Here is a 16214-nt window from a genome sequence, read left to right on the forward strand (position 1 = left end):
CTGGTAATCAGGAGACCTGGATTCCATTCCGGTTTCTGCCACTGACTTCTGGTGCGACTTTGGGCAAGTCACTTGCAAACAGGGGTAATGATACCAACCACCTTGGTAACATGCTTTGAATTGCTCAGATGAAAAGTGGTATTATCACTATATTCAGAATACCTGCATTGTTTCCTCACATGGTGGAAGTAGTTATGCCTACTTTCCCTCTATAACCTAGCATGCCTATCCTCTTAATCTGAGAGCATGTTTGAGAGATCATTCTCAATTTCTTGGGTGATGTGTTCCCATTTCAGATGGCTCTGAAAGAAGAGGTTTACGTGGAGAAATGGGTGCCAAAGGTTTTAGTGGAGAACCAGGTTTTCCAGCAACTCAGCCAGGCCCACCAGGTAGTGATGGTAAACCAGGACTACAAGGATTCCGTGGCCCACCTGGTCCTCCAGGAACTGCAGGTAAGTGGCTAGAGATGCTGCCAGGCCGTAAGGTCTTTGGAAAATGAACAGGTTTAATTTTAGGGAATCAGAAATGTCGTTGTTTGATCATTTTCTAACAAGGCTGCTGGCATGTCAAGTTAATAGGTCAGATTGGGAGAGGAATGGGCATTCAATGATAGAAGCAGAGTGTGGAGGAGAGTAAGTGATTGTATGCACGTGGGCAGGAGGGAGGGTGCCAAAAGGACAAAGAAACACAGAAAGAAAGATGTGTTCACCTGATTTTTCAAACATTCATAACAAACCCTGGAACACACATCTGGTTGGTTTGTTTTGTGGTTTTTCTCAGGGTTTGGATTTTTCAGCAGAGAAATTTTGCATAGCTCAAGTTTTGAGCAACAGGCATCCACCATTGCTAAGGTTCCTTTTGTTCCTGATGTATTTTAAATAGTTGTGTCCATAGTTAAGTATGAAAGTGGCGAACATGAGCCATTGGTCTAGATCTGCATTGGACAGGAAGGGGTGCAGCCTTCTGGCCGGCCAAAGATTTTAAAAAATGCTGACGCTGATCATTATTTAGTTGTCTAGGAGCAGTGAGGAATCCAATAGAGGGCCCTGGGACTTTCAGCCATAATCACAGAGCTGATTCCTTTGATGAATAGCAAACTGCTAGTTCCATCTACCTTCTTGATATTTCCTTTTTTCTATAAATGTCACTTCTTTCATGCCCGGGTTACATTTTAGCTAGCAACTGTTCATCCAGGCGCTATTCACTCAGGTACTGGGACAGTTTTGTCAGGGTTCTGATATCATTTATATATTGCTGGTCAGTGGAGCTGGAACAATTTTTATAGTGGGGGTGCTGAAGGGGGAAGCCATGTCTTTGGGTTGTTGTTACTACTTCAAGCCAAGGAGTGCACCAGTACCCCCAGTTCCAGCCCCTATGTTACTGGTTCTATGTTGAAAACAGTAGTGTCTCACCATATTCTCAAACTTCTGTACTGGTGACCCCTTTCACACAGCAAGCCTCTGAGTGCGACCCCCCTTATAAATTAAAACACTTTTTTATATATTTAACACCATTATAAATGCTGGAGGCAAAGCGGGGTTTGGGGTGGAGGCTGACAGCTCACGACCCCCCATGTAATAACCTCGTGACCCCCTGAGGGGTCCCGACCCCCAGTTTGAGAACCCCTACTCTAGAGTTCTTATGTATACACTGACCATGAAGAATTTGTGATTTCTCGTTGTGAAGACGTCAGGGAAAAGGTGCCTGTTTTAACTCTTTGTGATCTACCTGAGAAGAATGGTCTAAGACAGCTGATTTCAATTCTGTCCAATCCCACTATGTCTCTGCTTAATGAGCAGTATCTAATGATCATTGTTGAAAGATAACCATGCTAATACTGCTAGATGTTTTGGTATCTCTCCATGGCTAAAAGAAAATAATCCAGCAGTCCGGTCTAGGATGTGAACATAAAAACATGGCTTTAAATATTTTTTTTTAACTTTCACTGATGAAAGGATTGTGGACTAGATCCTGGCTTGTGATACAGTGTACCATTTCACATAGGTACTATAAAATGTCCTAAGTAGTCTGCTGAGTGTTCCCCTAACATGGAATAGCTACTTCATCAAAGCATCCTAACCCCCAAAATAGGAGGAGGGTCTGGAATGCTGGTAGGGCCAGAGTGTGATGTCCTCTCAGCCAGCCAGTGAAATTTGGAGCAGTGTTGAAGCTGCTCCAAGTTATACCATGGGTTAAAACAGACCATGGCAATCCCAGAGATTAGGTGGGGGAGAATGTAAAGGATTATGAACCAGATAGCTTAAAGTCACCTTTCCACTGAACCAAGCAAAACTCTGGCACAGCTGGGGACATAGGCTTATGCATTGACTGAATTTACAGAGTAAACCCATGCAGTAAATAGGCTGTCATTAATATACCATGGAATTGTAAATTTTAAGTATTTAGAAATGTTTTAGATGTACTATATTATGTCAAATGTGGTACAGCCAATACTGCATGTCAATAATACTGCAGTTATTTACTAACAGAATTGCAGTAGCATCTCTGAGCCTCAGAACCTATTGTACTAGGTGCTGTAAAAATACAGAACAAAAAGGCTGTCCCTGCCCCAAAGAGCTTACAGTCTAAGCATAAGATGAGAAAAAACAGGTAGATACAGACAGACAAGACAGCACAAGGAACCAGTGAGACAATACTGATCAATATAATAGGCAGGGGCCCCAATACAACAGCTGCATAACCATTGTCAGGTTTTTTATAGGCATCGTGGCAAAGAATCTTAAGGAGGACAATGAGGTGGCTTTGTGGTTGCTTACAGGGCGCACACCCCAAGTGTGAGGGTTAGTTTTACATTTGTTGTGATGGGGAAGGGGATGCAAAGCAATGAGCTAGCAAAATTATCATGTTTTGAATGGATACAAGCAAGGGCTGTGTTTAGGCTGAGTTTAAGCTGACAGATGGACGTCCCAGTGGCAATGTCACATAGACAAGCCAATACTTTTTAGTTTGGAAAGAAAAAGACCGATCTGGAGTGGAGAGGCACCTGAGAGTCATCAGCATAAAGATGATGATTGAATTTGTGTTTGTGCATGAGATGGCCCTCTCCATCTTGTCCCTGGGCAAAGGAGGGAACTCTGTGGAGGGAGAATAAGGAGGAATCTCCAAAGGACATGCTGAAGGAGCAGTTAGAGAGGTAGGAAGTGAACCAGGAGAGAACTGTGTCATGAGACCTGAGGAAAGACAGATTTCAAGAAAAGTATGGCCGATGGTGTCAAAGGCAGCTGACAGGTAAAGGATGATGAGAATAGAGTATCTGGCTGGAAGAGGTCTTTAGAGACTTTGGTGAGAGCAGTTTCAGTGCAGTGCAAGAGGCAGAAGCCCAACGGGAGAGGGTCTAGGATGGAATAGGAAGAGAGGAATTCCAAACAGCAATTGTAAAATTATGTTCTATGACGGGGTGGGCAAATTTTTTGGCCTGAGGGCCACATCGGGAAACAGAAATTGTATGACAGGCCATGAATGCTCACAAAATTGGGGTTGGGGTACGGGAGGATGTGAGGGCTCTGCTTGGGGATGTGGGCTCTGGGGATGAGGAGTTTGGGATGTAAGAGGGTGCTTTGGGATGGGACCGAAGGGTTCGGAGGGCAGGAGGGGGACCAGGACTGGGGCAGGGGTGCAGGAAGGGGTGCAGGTTTTGGCTGGGAGTCCAGGCTCTGGGCTGGGGCTGTGGATGAGAGGTTTGGGGTGCAGGAGGGTGCTCCGGGCTGGGATCAAGGGGTTTGGAGAGTGGGAGGGGGATCAGGGCTGGGGCAGGGGCTTGGGGCGTGGGGAGAGGCTTAGGGGTGCAGGCTCCAAGCGGCACTTACCTCAAGCGGTTCCTGAGACCCAGAGTAGAGAGGGAGGTGAGGGTGGGAGAAGGGATGGGGTTAAGGAGGAAGTCCAAGGTGGTGAAACGATGGCTGGGACTGCAGCTGCAGGACTCAGTTAGGTTTGAGAAGTAGAGCTGCTTTGCTAGGAAAATGGCAGAACTGAAGAAGGAAAGAACAAACGTGCAGTGAAAGAAGTCAACCTGGTCTCGGGATTTCTGCCAGAGACACACTGCAGCAAAAGAGCAGAAGCAGAGGAAGCGGGTGTTAGGGGTGAGCCTAGGCTGGGGATGGACAAGGCAGACACTGAGAGAGAGTGGCAAAAGAGAGTGAAAGAGTGGGAAAAATTGAGAGAATCAACAACCATATCAATGGAAGACAGAGCAGAGGAAAAGTCGTTGACATTGATAGTCTGGAAGTCATAAAAGAACCAGGTGGTCAGGCATGGTAGGGTGGGAGGGAAACAGGCAGTATCGAGAGAGACCAGTGATGGTCAGAGCAGGGCAGTTGAGCAATAGAGAGGTTAGCAAGCAGTGCTTGGAAAAGACCATGTCAAGTAAATGGCACTTTTGGTGAGTATGAGAGTTGAACCAGGGCTGCATATCAAATGAGAAGGTGAGGGTGAGGAGATGGGAGGCTAAGGGGGGGGATGAGTCACCAACATTGAAGTTGAAGTCACCAAGGAGGAGGGGGGACATTGTGAAGACAGAGAGCCAGGATTAAAAATCAGAAAGAAAGGCTGATGGGGAGGAGTTGGGTGGATGGTAGATGACAGGAACATGCAGGGAGAGAGAAGAGTCAGATGCAGTGGTGCTCAAAACAGGATAAAGAATGGGAAGGAGGGCAGGAAGGGTAAATATACAAGACATTAATGCTATATTTCAAATGCATTAACCTCATAGGCTATCTTTTTGGACTGAAGGGACGCCAGGGGGATCCAGGTGAGGCAGGCAGCCAAGGTTTCCCTGGGTTCCGAGGACAAAAAGGATTGAAAGGTAAGACGATACAAATAGTGGGCCAAATCCGGAGGTCCTTATTCATCCAAAACGTTCGTTGTGCTCAGTGTGAGTTTTGCCTGAGCATGATCTGAACTAGGACTGCAGAATTTGACCTAGTGCTAACACAATAAGAAAAATATCTCATGGGGCTATTTCTTTTCCCCAAAAACACTTTTTTAATATACTTATGTCTTCATTAGGGATCAATCCTTGTCCCACTAACGTAAATTGGAGTTTTGTCATCGACTTCAACAGGGCCATGAACCCCAATGTATTAAAGTTATCTCGCCTACGATTTCTGATAATAAATTCTTCCAAATGTTTGTTTTCAATGAGCTTCTATGTTTTCCTCCCTCCCACATTTCTGCAGGTGAAACAGGGGACTGTAAATGTATTGAAAGTGAGGAAGCCAGACGGGGTCCTGCTGGTCTACCCGGTCCACCAGGTTTTCCAGGCCCAACTGGACTGCCTGGACGGAAAGGAGATGATGGAGATCAAGGTCACCATGGAGTTCCAGGTTTCTCTGGTGAAAACGTAAGTTATTTATTTCTTTAATCCATTTTTTTCAGAGACATACTAGAGCTTGTCAGGAAAAAGAATGTCCTTAAAATTGCTTGTTTTCACTGCAACTTTTCTTCAATATTCATCATATTTTTGCTTTAAATATTGATGAAAAACCAAATGTTTTTCATGAAAATGGATTTTTTGGCAAATCAAATCATTGTTCATCAAAAAATGTTTCAAAGAATTTTTTTCAACCAGCTCTAATAAATCCATTGCTAGCTGACAAGATGATGATAATGCCAGTAGGGGTGGGCTTTAATGTTGTTTCTAACAAAATACATGTGTCTAACTGCTGAATTGTGAGGATCTTATTTATACTATATTATGTCTTCTTAAAAGCTACAAATCAATAATTTTGTGCTGTTGATAAAATAACTACCTTACCAACAATCGTTTAAGAACATAACATAAGAACGGGCATACTGGGTCAGACCAAAGGTTCATCTAACCAAGTATCCTGTGTTCTGACTGCAGCCGATGCCAGGTGCCCCAGAGAGAATGAACAGAACAGGTAATCATCAAGTGATCCATCCCCTGTCGCCCATTCCCAGATTCTGGCAAACAGAGGCTAGGGACACCATCCCTGCCCATCCTGGCTAATAGCCATTGATGGACCTATCCTCCATGAATTTATCTAGTTCTTTTTTTAACCCTGTTATAGTCTTGGCCTTCACAACATCCTCTAGCAAAGAATTCCACAAGTTGACTGTGAAGAAATACTTCCTTTTGTTTGTTTTAAACCTGCTGCCTTTTCATTTCATTTGGTGACCCCTAGTTCTTGTGTTATGAGAAGGAGTAAACAACACTTCCTTATCTGTTTTAATAACCACTTCTGGATTACAGTGTTCTACATAAAATCAGAATTGGGCTTTGTGAACTGGATCCTCAATGAGACTGAGACTCTTGTTTTAGCAATGGATTTTTTGTAGAGCTGGTTAAAAATATAGTTTATTTTAACAAAAAAATTCAAAGAAAATGATAATTTTTCATTTGTATCTAATTTTTAATGGAATTTGTCAGGCTTTTGATAGAAAACTAAAACCCAACCAAAACTTTTTTTTCTTTTACAACAACTGAAAACAAAAATTTGGCTTGGTTATTGGTTGTCCTAAACAAAACATAACAAAATTGATTTTTTTGTAGTCTTCTTCAAAAAAATTCTTTATAAGAAAATTTCCACCCCTCAAAACATGTTTTTGACTAAAATATTTTCAACCAGTTGTAGGAGTTTGCCCAAAGTTTTACAAGTAATATTTCTCTTTTATAACTGAAGATCTTCAATAACTTTGGTCCAGACTTTACTTTCAGTTGCAACAAAGTCAGGAGTAACTCCGTAATTCATTGGACATATTCAGTCAATTATATTGAATGACACTGAATTTGACCCAAAGTGACTGAAGATGTTGAGCATGAAAGAAAGAGAAACATTAGCTGTAAAACTTTGGGCAGGCACCTAACGCTAAAATGCATTATATACAATCTTTCAAAGCAAAAAATAGAAAAGCTAAAATCACTTCACTAATATAGTGCAGTTACTCCAGACTTGCAACCATTTAAATGAGGTCAGAATTTAGCCTCACATTAGATTCCAGGGCTTCCTTTGCCTTTAAAAAAGAACATCTGAAATGCACATCTCTACACTGGTATCTAAGGGCTTGTCTGTACAAATGTTTAGTTCTTGGCAAGCTAGGGTCTAAATCTACCCTGCACTAACTTTCCACACATTAAGTATCCAGGTGGACCCTGCTGCCATGGTCTAAAGTTCCATAGTGCACTTTGATCTATTCCCATTTGAAAGTGGGGTAGATCTAAGCACACTATGGAACTTCTAGGGTAGCATGGGGTAGATTTAGACGAGAGCTTGCCATGAACTAAGTGTTTGTGTAGACAGGCCCTAAGACATCACTTTGCTGCCCATACATTTAAATGCAGCTTGTAAATATTAGTTGAGAAATCAGCTTCTATATATCATAGATTTGGTCTACACAAGACTTTATGGAAGTGTGAATCTGTACGTTTCACATATTCAGCAACAGAGAAATAGTTTCCATGTGTACTTTGGAGCCAAGAACAACTTGGCTTCATTTCATACCGAAGGAGAACTACACAAAGAGACAGAACTAGCGGTGCAAAAGGGTACTATGCACTAGTAATGGATTTGGAGCATGAGTCTTCTAAGCAAAATTAAAATGGAACAGGACAATGTACTTCATATTCTGTCTACCCTGGCACAAAGTCCCCAGGGCTGAAATCGCCATAGCCACCATGCTGGATGAACTTCCTTGGGATGGGCTTTGGTGCCCAGACCATTGAATTGCAGCTTCAGATGGGTACCAGGATGGTGTTGACTCCTGACCTGATCTTGGAAGGCCCTATAGTTTAGGGTAAAATAGAATCTATCTGCTAAGCATGCTTATAGAAATAAGAATGGAAGTTGTTGAAGCTGTAACGGCAAGTATTTAATAATATATTTATTAAAAATAGACTTGGTTACAGGACTTAAGGAATTTAAGTGTTAAAAGCTTAGAGTGAGGCCTAGTAGAAGTTGGCAGTGGGCATAAGATAGCACAAGTATCATGTGCTTGGCTGAAAGCTATAGAATGATACAAGCTTGAACTAAGGTTATATAAGTTAGCAGTACATATCTTGTGATAGTTTACCAATGCATTTGGTGATAAACAGGTAAACCACAAACAAACAAATGGTAGCATCTTAGGGACTTTTTGTAGTAAGAGCTAACCACATTGATATATCAAAACTATTGGGAAAGGGACTGACGCAAATGGTTGGGTTAACTGTCGGAAATGTAATTATAATCAGCCGGAACACTGCATATGGACATTCAGAACTCTAAAATTGGTCTGCCAGAGTACTAAATGTGAATAGGGGGCTGAGAGCTGACTTGATCAGGTATGGTCCTGGATGTATGTGAGTGGAATGGGAAAAGACATATAACAGGTTGTCAGACAAATCCTAACTGGGACACCAGGATGACGACATGGGGCAACTGAGTAGGAAGCCTGGCCCAAATCCTTCCTCTTGGGGTGATCTTCACTTACTTTTTCTTTTCTCTTTGTTTCTAATGGTTTCCATAAGGTAGTAAGTATGAACAATGCAGGAAACCACTTTCCTGTACTTCTCATTCTTATGTATAATGATTTTTCCTATTATTTCAATTACATTTGTCTGTATTAATGAAAGCTGATAAAGTTTCTGGGTGTGCTTCACCAATTTCATCTTCTTAATTAACTCTAAGTAGCTGCCTGAATAAAGAACCTGTTATTTGTGACAGATGCACTTTGCACCCTAGATTAATCCTAGGCTCCAATGGTTTTGTATTCAGGACAAAGGACCAGGAATCAGGAGATCTGGGTTTTATTCTTAGTTCTGCCACAGATTTTCTGTGTGACCTAAGGCAAGTCATTTAACCTCCCTATGCCTCAGTCTCCTCATCTGTTAAATGTGGAAGATAATACTTCTCTACATCACACAGGTGTTGTGAGGCCCTCACATAGTATGATGCTGAGCAGAAGAAAAATGCCCAGAAATAAATAAAAATAAATTCTGAGTTTTGTTTTCCTACTCCAGGAATTGCTTGCAGAATTTACCTTACTTCCCACTATAAGTAATTTGGCGTATTCCCTCAGTAGACTTTGCCCCTCCATTGGAGTCCCTGGCAGTTGTAAAGCTGCCATTATCCCTCAGAATCCTGCATACAATGTAGATAGTGGTATTTCCACCTACCCTCCTTCTTGATGAAGCCTCCCTGGGGTTATGGGGCCCGGCACATGTACATTGCACCTCCCTGCACCAGCAGGAACAAATCTGGACCACTATTACACCTCTACCCTGATATAACGCTGTCCTCAGGAGCCAGTATAGTATAGTGTATGAATAAGAAGGAGTTTGTTATATTATTTGGTCAGAAATCTAACAGAAATACTTCAATAGTTTCCTTTCAGATATTTAAAGAAAGTTTACAAATTTGGCACTATTAGCTAGTAAAACCTTAACTTTTTTGAGTGAGGGGAAAGAACATATTACTTATACATACCATGCATTGTGTCTTTCCTCGGGTCGGTCCCAATCAAACCTACTCTATTAATTGACCAGAGATGAGAGAGAAGCTTGAATCCGCCCTCTGCTCCTCATCAGGGCATAAATATTGATCCTTTGCAGCTCTCTGACCCCCTCCTGGTCTGGGATCTTGGTACCCAACCAGAGGTTCCCCTCAATTATTTGGTGCCGTTGCTAGACTGCAAGGCTAGCACTTTTTGTGTGTAAGGGGAAGGGAGAGGAAGATCTGTCATTTCTTATTTCTCACTGTATATCAAAAACAAATATTTTACTTCATTACATGAACTCTCCTTTGTTAGAATTAGATGCGGCTCACCATGTTTCCAAGCACACCTCTACCTCGATATAACGCTGTCCTCGGGACCCAAAAAATCTTACCGCGTTATAGGTGAAACCGCGTTATATCGAACTTGCTTTGATCCGCCAGAGTGCGCAGCCCCGCCCCCCCGGAGCACTGCTTTGCCGCGTTATATCCGAATTCGTGTTATATCAGGTCGCATTATATCGGGGTAGAGGTGTATTTTATATACTCCCATAGGAGTTCATGGCATCTTACAGATATATAAGAGGACAAGTTCCTTGTTACAAGGAGTTTACTATCTAAAGTAGAGAGACAACACACTGATTAAGGATCAAGCACAAGAATGGGAACACCAGAGAGAAAATCATTAATAGAAAGAGATGTGAAAGAAGTAAGTTTTGAGGAGCTTTTTGAAGAACAACAGAGGGTCACTTGGCACACAGGTTTACTTTTAACTATCGCTTTTCCATTTGTTTCCTAAATAAAGTTCTGATTAACTTTATTTAAAATGGATATCAACAGGGAATTCATGGTGCAGTCGGATTGCCTGGGCCAAAAGGGGAGAAAGGAGATTCTAGATATGTTACAACGAAAGGTAAAGCAAGCAATCTACTTCCCTTGCAATTTGCAAATTATATATATAAGCCTTTTGTCCAATGCAGGAGTAATTTCACATTGAGAGCACTTCTTTAGGTACCAAAGGAGACCCTGGAGGTCCTGGACTATCTGGCATTAAAGGTGGAGATGGGTTTCCAGGAAAAGATGGTATAGATGGCTTACCAGGGCTTCCTGGCCTTCCAGTAAGTAACAACTATATCCAATATTTGCCTACCATATTTAATTACAGACTTCTTTAGTTCAGCATCTCATAACCGAGCTGTCCTCCATACCTACATCATAAATTATTATCCTATCTTCACTGGTTGCTGATGCATTCAAGTATCAGATTTAGATGTTATATTAATTATTTTCCATTCTTTTCCCATTTTATTTAAGCAAATTAATACCAATTTATATCCCAGACATGTCAGTTTGCTCCATCAATGATTTATTATTTGTTTTCCCTCCTTTTAAACTTACATGAAGTTCTTTCACACTGAATATCTCTTAAGAGCTACATGGTCATCAAATGAAGTTATGGAGAGGCAAAAATTAATCGCAGATCAGCTGCCTGACAGTGCATATTATGCTTGCACTAGGGTGATGCATCCTGAAATCATAAAGTCATCACATATTGACACAGCACTGGGCTCAGACATCATAACTAGAAATGGGCCAGACCCAGAACATCAAATCTGAATGCCAATGATTGTTGTCATCAGTCAAATCTAAATCTGAAAAGGACCTATTTTCTGGTTCATTGTGACACCAATCTTGAAAGAACAGTTATTCTCATGATATTTTGGCTCAAGATGGCAGAAATGTCATTAGAACAGCAGATTAAGAAATATCTGTCATTTTGTAACAAAATCATATGAAAGCTCTCAAGATTTCAGAACTGTTGTAACATGAGCCCCAGCCTAAATCTAATTTGGGTTCAAACACCAGGCCTGACCCATTTCTAATTGTAATGATTCCTCTCCACAGCCAATTACTCTTTCTCTAAAACTCCATTTGACACTTTCTACACTCTACTGTCTTTGCTGCCCTAGTCGTTCTGTCTTCAAGAAAGGGGTCATGCTGTTTCTCCTCCCTCCCATTTCTCCTTACTTGATTGCTTGGGGAGATGTGAAACAATGTTGCTCACACTCTGATGAACTTACACAATGCTACCTGGCCTGCCACACATTTCTCGGCAGAGTAAGCAGGTCTCCGATCGAACCCACAGACTCCCCAAAAGTCACATTCAGCTTTACAGCCACAGATGGTGTATGACTGGTTCACATAGCCCAAATGATGTGCATTCACCGGCCTTAGCCCTCTCTGGTGGAATGTTCTGTCAATGGATGTTTGTTTCATTGGTACCATCCCTGGTTATACATCTTGGGACGGGTTCGGTCACAGAGACCCCCTTGGGACTGTCACTTGATGTGCTGAAATTACCTCTGAGCCCGTTTTCCCTGCCAGCTTGGGACTTCCAGAACCCTGTCTTGTTGAGCCAGACATGCTAGTCTGCTGCAACACAGACCCAGGGTTTGGGCCACACCCCCAAAGCTGCAGACTTAACTGAAAACAGTTCAGCAGGTTACCTGTTTCCTGCACCCAGCTCCCAATGGGATCCAAACCCCAAATAAATCTGTTTTACTCTGTATAAAGCTTATATAGGGTAAATTTATAAATTGTTCGCCCTCTATATCACTGATAGAGAGATATGCATAGCTGTTTGCTCTCCAAGGTATTAATCACTTACTCTGGGTTTATTAAAAAACAAAAGTGATTTTATTAAGTATAAAAAGTGGGATTTAAGTGGTTTCAAGTAATAACAGACAGAACAAAGTAAGTCACCAAGCAAAATAAAGCAAAAACACGCAAGTCTGAGCATAATACATTAAGAAATTGAATACAGGTAATATCTCACCCTCAGAGATGTTCCAATAAGCTTCTTTCACAGACTAGACTCCTTCCTAGTCTGGGCCCAATCCTTTCCCCTGGTACAGATATCTCAGGTGGTAAGTAGGGGTTTTCTCATGACTGGCCTCCTCCTTTGTCCTGCACCACCCCGTTTTATAGTTTTGGCACAAGGCAGGAATCTCTTGTCTCTCTCGGTCCCCACCCCATCTTCTAAATGGAAAAGTACGAGCTTTAAGATGGATTTCATTATCAGGTGACATGGTCACATGTCACTGTAAAACCCCTAGTCTCCATTCCCCATGGGCTGGCCCACACGTACACAGGAAGGCTTTCAAGTAACTAAGGCCATTTACAACTGATTGTTTCTGGAGCACCCTTAATGGCCTCCACATAATATGTTTACAACAGTGATACAAGTTTATATCTTATTCTCCTAACTCCAGATATAGAAATAATACATGCAAACAAATAGGATGAACACACTTAGTAGATTACAAGCTTTCTAATGACACCATACAAGGGGTATTTAGTATAAATCATATTCCAATTATGTCATATTCATAAGCATACTTCCATAAAGCATATGGAGTGCAGTGTCACACATCTAAGTTAACATGTTACCTTATTATGTTAAAGATTTTTTGCTGATGTCACCCTTGTAAATGGCCATGATACATGGAAACTGACCATCTACCAATTACTGATCATAAGGAAAATTGTTTAATTGTTTGGGTGAGGTTTATTCTTATGCAAAGTCAAAGTGCCCATCTCTGTATATTTAATCTGTTTTCCCATAGGGTGATGGTGTAAGGGGTTCACCAGGTGACCCTGGTTATCCAGGACTACAAGGTGAAAAGGGCTTTCTCGGAGAGATTGGTCTACCAGGTGCAGGCTTACCTGGCCCGAAAGGATACCGTGGCCCTCCAGGTGACTTTGGAACATATGGAAATCCAGGGCTTCAAGGTCCCCCAGGTCCTCCAGGTGCTCCTGCCCAATTAGGTATGTGTGATCACATGTCTTTTATGTTAAAGTCATTAGGGATCATATGCAAAACATCATGTAAATCTACTCACTGACAAGGCAGTATAGTATAGTGTATGAATAAGAAGTAGTTTGTTATATTATTTGGTCAGAAATCTAACAAATACTTCAATAGTTTCCTTTCAGATATTTAAAGAAAGTTTACAAATTTGGCACTATTAGCTAGTAAAACCTTAACTTTTTTGAGTGAGGGGAAAGAACATATTACTTACACATACCATGCGTTGTGGCTGTCTTTCCTCAGGTTGGTCCCAATCAAACCTACTCCATTAATTGACCAGAGATGAGAGAGAAGCTTGAATCCGCCCTCTGCTCCTCATCAGGGCATAAATATTGATCCTTTGCAGCTCTCTGACCCCCTCCTGGTCTGGGATCTTGGTACCCAACCAGAGGTTCCCCTCAATTATTTGGTGCCGTTGCTAGACTGCAAGGCTAGCACTTTTTGTGTGTAAGGGGAAGGGAGAGGAAGATCTGTCATTTCTTATTTCTCACTGTATATCAAAAACAAATATTTTACTTCATTACATGAACTCTCCTTTGTTACAATTAGATGCGGCTCACCATGTTTCCAAGTACACCTCTACCTCGATATAACGCTGTCCTCGGGAGCCAAAAAATCTTACCGTGTTATAGGTGAAACCACGTTATATCGAACTTGCTTTGATCCGCCGGAGTGCGCAGCCCCGCCCCCCTGGAGCACTGCTTTATCGCGTTATAACACGAATTCGGATATATCAGGTCGCATTATATTGGGGTAGAGGTGTATTTTAAAATGAGTGGCTGCCTTTTCATTCTTTAATTTATGAGGATTATCCAGTGCACAATAATTTAGACACAGTACATCAACTGATGCTGTAATAGACATCTGCAATTAGAACTGAGAAGTTTGGGTTTTGTATTTTTTAACATTTTGTTTAAAATGCTAAGAGACTATCTTGCTTGTTTCTCTTTTCTCATACTTCCCTGGTAGATTGTAACCAAGTTACTGAAGATCTTTCTAGGGGAGATGGCATCAAGACAGTTTGGTCAGGTATAGTACAGAAATAAGATGGCTTGGAAACATTTTAATATTTAGATCTATGGGGAACCTACAGCATGACAGTGTGCTTATTGATTCCTGGTGACTAATTTTGATGTTGCCATTTCTTGGCGATAGCTCCATCTGTAAACTACTTAATATTCAGGTCACAAATAATGACACTTTTGCTATACAACAAGCCAGTAATTTGATCGTAGCATGTGTTTTTAAATTAATGGTGTTTCACCTCTGCAAATCAAAAATTATTTGGTTCATTACTCCCTTGAGTTTATTGTGATTAAAAAAAACAGTCATCACGTGGCTTGTAATAACTATCTGAAATTACAAATAACAACAGAAATTAGATTCCAAAGAGATTTCACAAGTACAATGTAGCAAACCATTTGTGAGAAGTACTCTATGTTTAGGTAAAAAGTATCAGTGCAATTTGGTATTTAAAGGAACAAGTACTCTAGTTTTCACCTGCAACTGAATTCATTTGTTTGATTTTAAATTGACTCCAGAAAAAAAGTGAACTGCCATTTTGAAAATTTGGCCATACAAGTGTTATAATAACGTCTGATCTCTTCACTGCTATTAGCACAGCAAAGGTTCCAGTGAAATAAAATGAACAACTTTTCTTAATTTATTGTCAGCATGAGCTATGCTGCACATTGCTATATAAAAATGATTAAATAAAACTTTTGATTTTTATCGTTTTACTAATGGAAATAATTGCTAGATTTAATCATAGTAAGGTTATTGTAAGTCACAAAAACAATGAGAGATACAGCAGATGAGTATGTGGAACTCCACTGATAATGTTTATTTGTAGGGGCAGAATGTGTGACAGCACCGAAAGGATCCCCAGGAAAGCCAGGATTGCCAGGAGCTATAGGTAATGTTGTGCCTTTACTTTTGAAACATTTCTTTACCTTACACACTACATTTGGAATTAGCTTTTGCTAAACCTGCCCGTAGTTGTGCCCTTAGACTAAATATATTTTAGAAATGAGAATAAAGGAGACTTTTAAGTTAAAATTTAGGGGTGGGGTGAGATAGACAAAGGAAAATAGATACAAAATGTATGATACGTAATGGCTGCACCACACGAATTAATCCTCTTCTCACTCATGAATTTCAATTCTGTAACAAAATCAGCCACCAACAATGGTTTTCTCTATGAACAGTCATTACATTTAGTCACAAATCCACACTGTTTGTGAATATCGTCTGGCACCCAGGTATAAGGAGTCAGTTGGGGTTTTAAGCGGTTGTCTTTTAATAGTGTGGCAAAAATCAAAATAAACACGCCAGATGATATATGCCTTCTATAGTAGAATAGATATTGGATATGGAACAGTCTTCTATTAGATCACCCAGTTCATCCTTCTCTCCATGCAGCCTCCTCATCAATGCCATGTTTCTTTCAACTGTACCATATGCCTTTAAAAAAATCAGTGGAGTTTCACAGTTTAATAAAACCACTAAGGGCTGGATTTTGCCCTGGTTCTATGCGGTGCATAGGAGAGTACTGAGGAGCTATCATCCCCATCCCACCCCTACACCCTTCACTCCCTAAGGAGCTGTGCAGGAACCTCGTGGATTGATGCTTCTGAGGCGGTGGGGAGAGCAGTGGCCGCTCCCCACTAGATACTCCCCACACCAGGAGCCAGTGGGCAAACAGAGGCGGGGTGGGGTTAAAGCCTGGCTGGACACATTACAGGGAGTATGCTAATTCCTAGAAGGGGTGTAATAAATTACTAGCCCTTGGAGCAAGTGGATGTAGTGGAGGAATTGTCACAATGCCTTCTGAGTGCTCCTCCTGGGATCATATAATTATACACAGCCTCTTAAACAGGGCTGGGCCTAAAGTC

General features: G+C 41.3%; 1 protein-coding gene across 1 annotated transcript in view; it reads left to right on the top strand.

The window, feature by feature from the left end:
* Positions 1 to 16214, top strand: part of COL4A2 (collagen type IV alpha 2 chain) — a 217647-nt gene that overhangs the window by 153456 nt on the left and 47977 nt on the right. The window contains exons 19-26 of the mRNA XM_029910483.1: positions 297 to 452; positions 4730 to 4822; positions 5196 to 5359; positions 10290 to 10362; positions 10461 to 10567; positions 13076 to 13277; positions 14290 to 14349; positions 15173 to 15235. Coding sequence (XP_029766343.1) covers positions 297 to 452; positions 4730 to 4822; positions 5196 to 5359; positions 10290 to 10362; positions 10461 to 10567; positions 13076 to 13277; positions 14290 to 14349; positions 15173 to 15235 — 918 coding nt within the window. The remainder of the gene's footprint in view (positions 1 to 296; positions 453 to 4729; positions 4823 to 5195; positions 5360 to 10289; positions 10363 to 10460; positions 10568 to 13075; positions 13278 to 14289; positions 14350 to 15172; positions 15236 to 16214) is intronic.

Source organism: Terrapene carolina, unplaced genomic scaffold, assembly GCF_002925995.2.
Source record: "Terrapene carolina triunguis isolate 2854851 unplaced genomic scaffold, T_m_triunguis-2.0 Scaffold21, whole genome shotgun sequence".
Lineage (NCBI taxonomy): Eukaryota > Metazoa > Chordata > Testudines > Emydidae > Terrapene > Terrapene triunguis.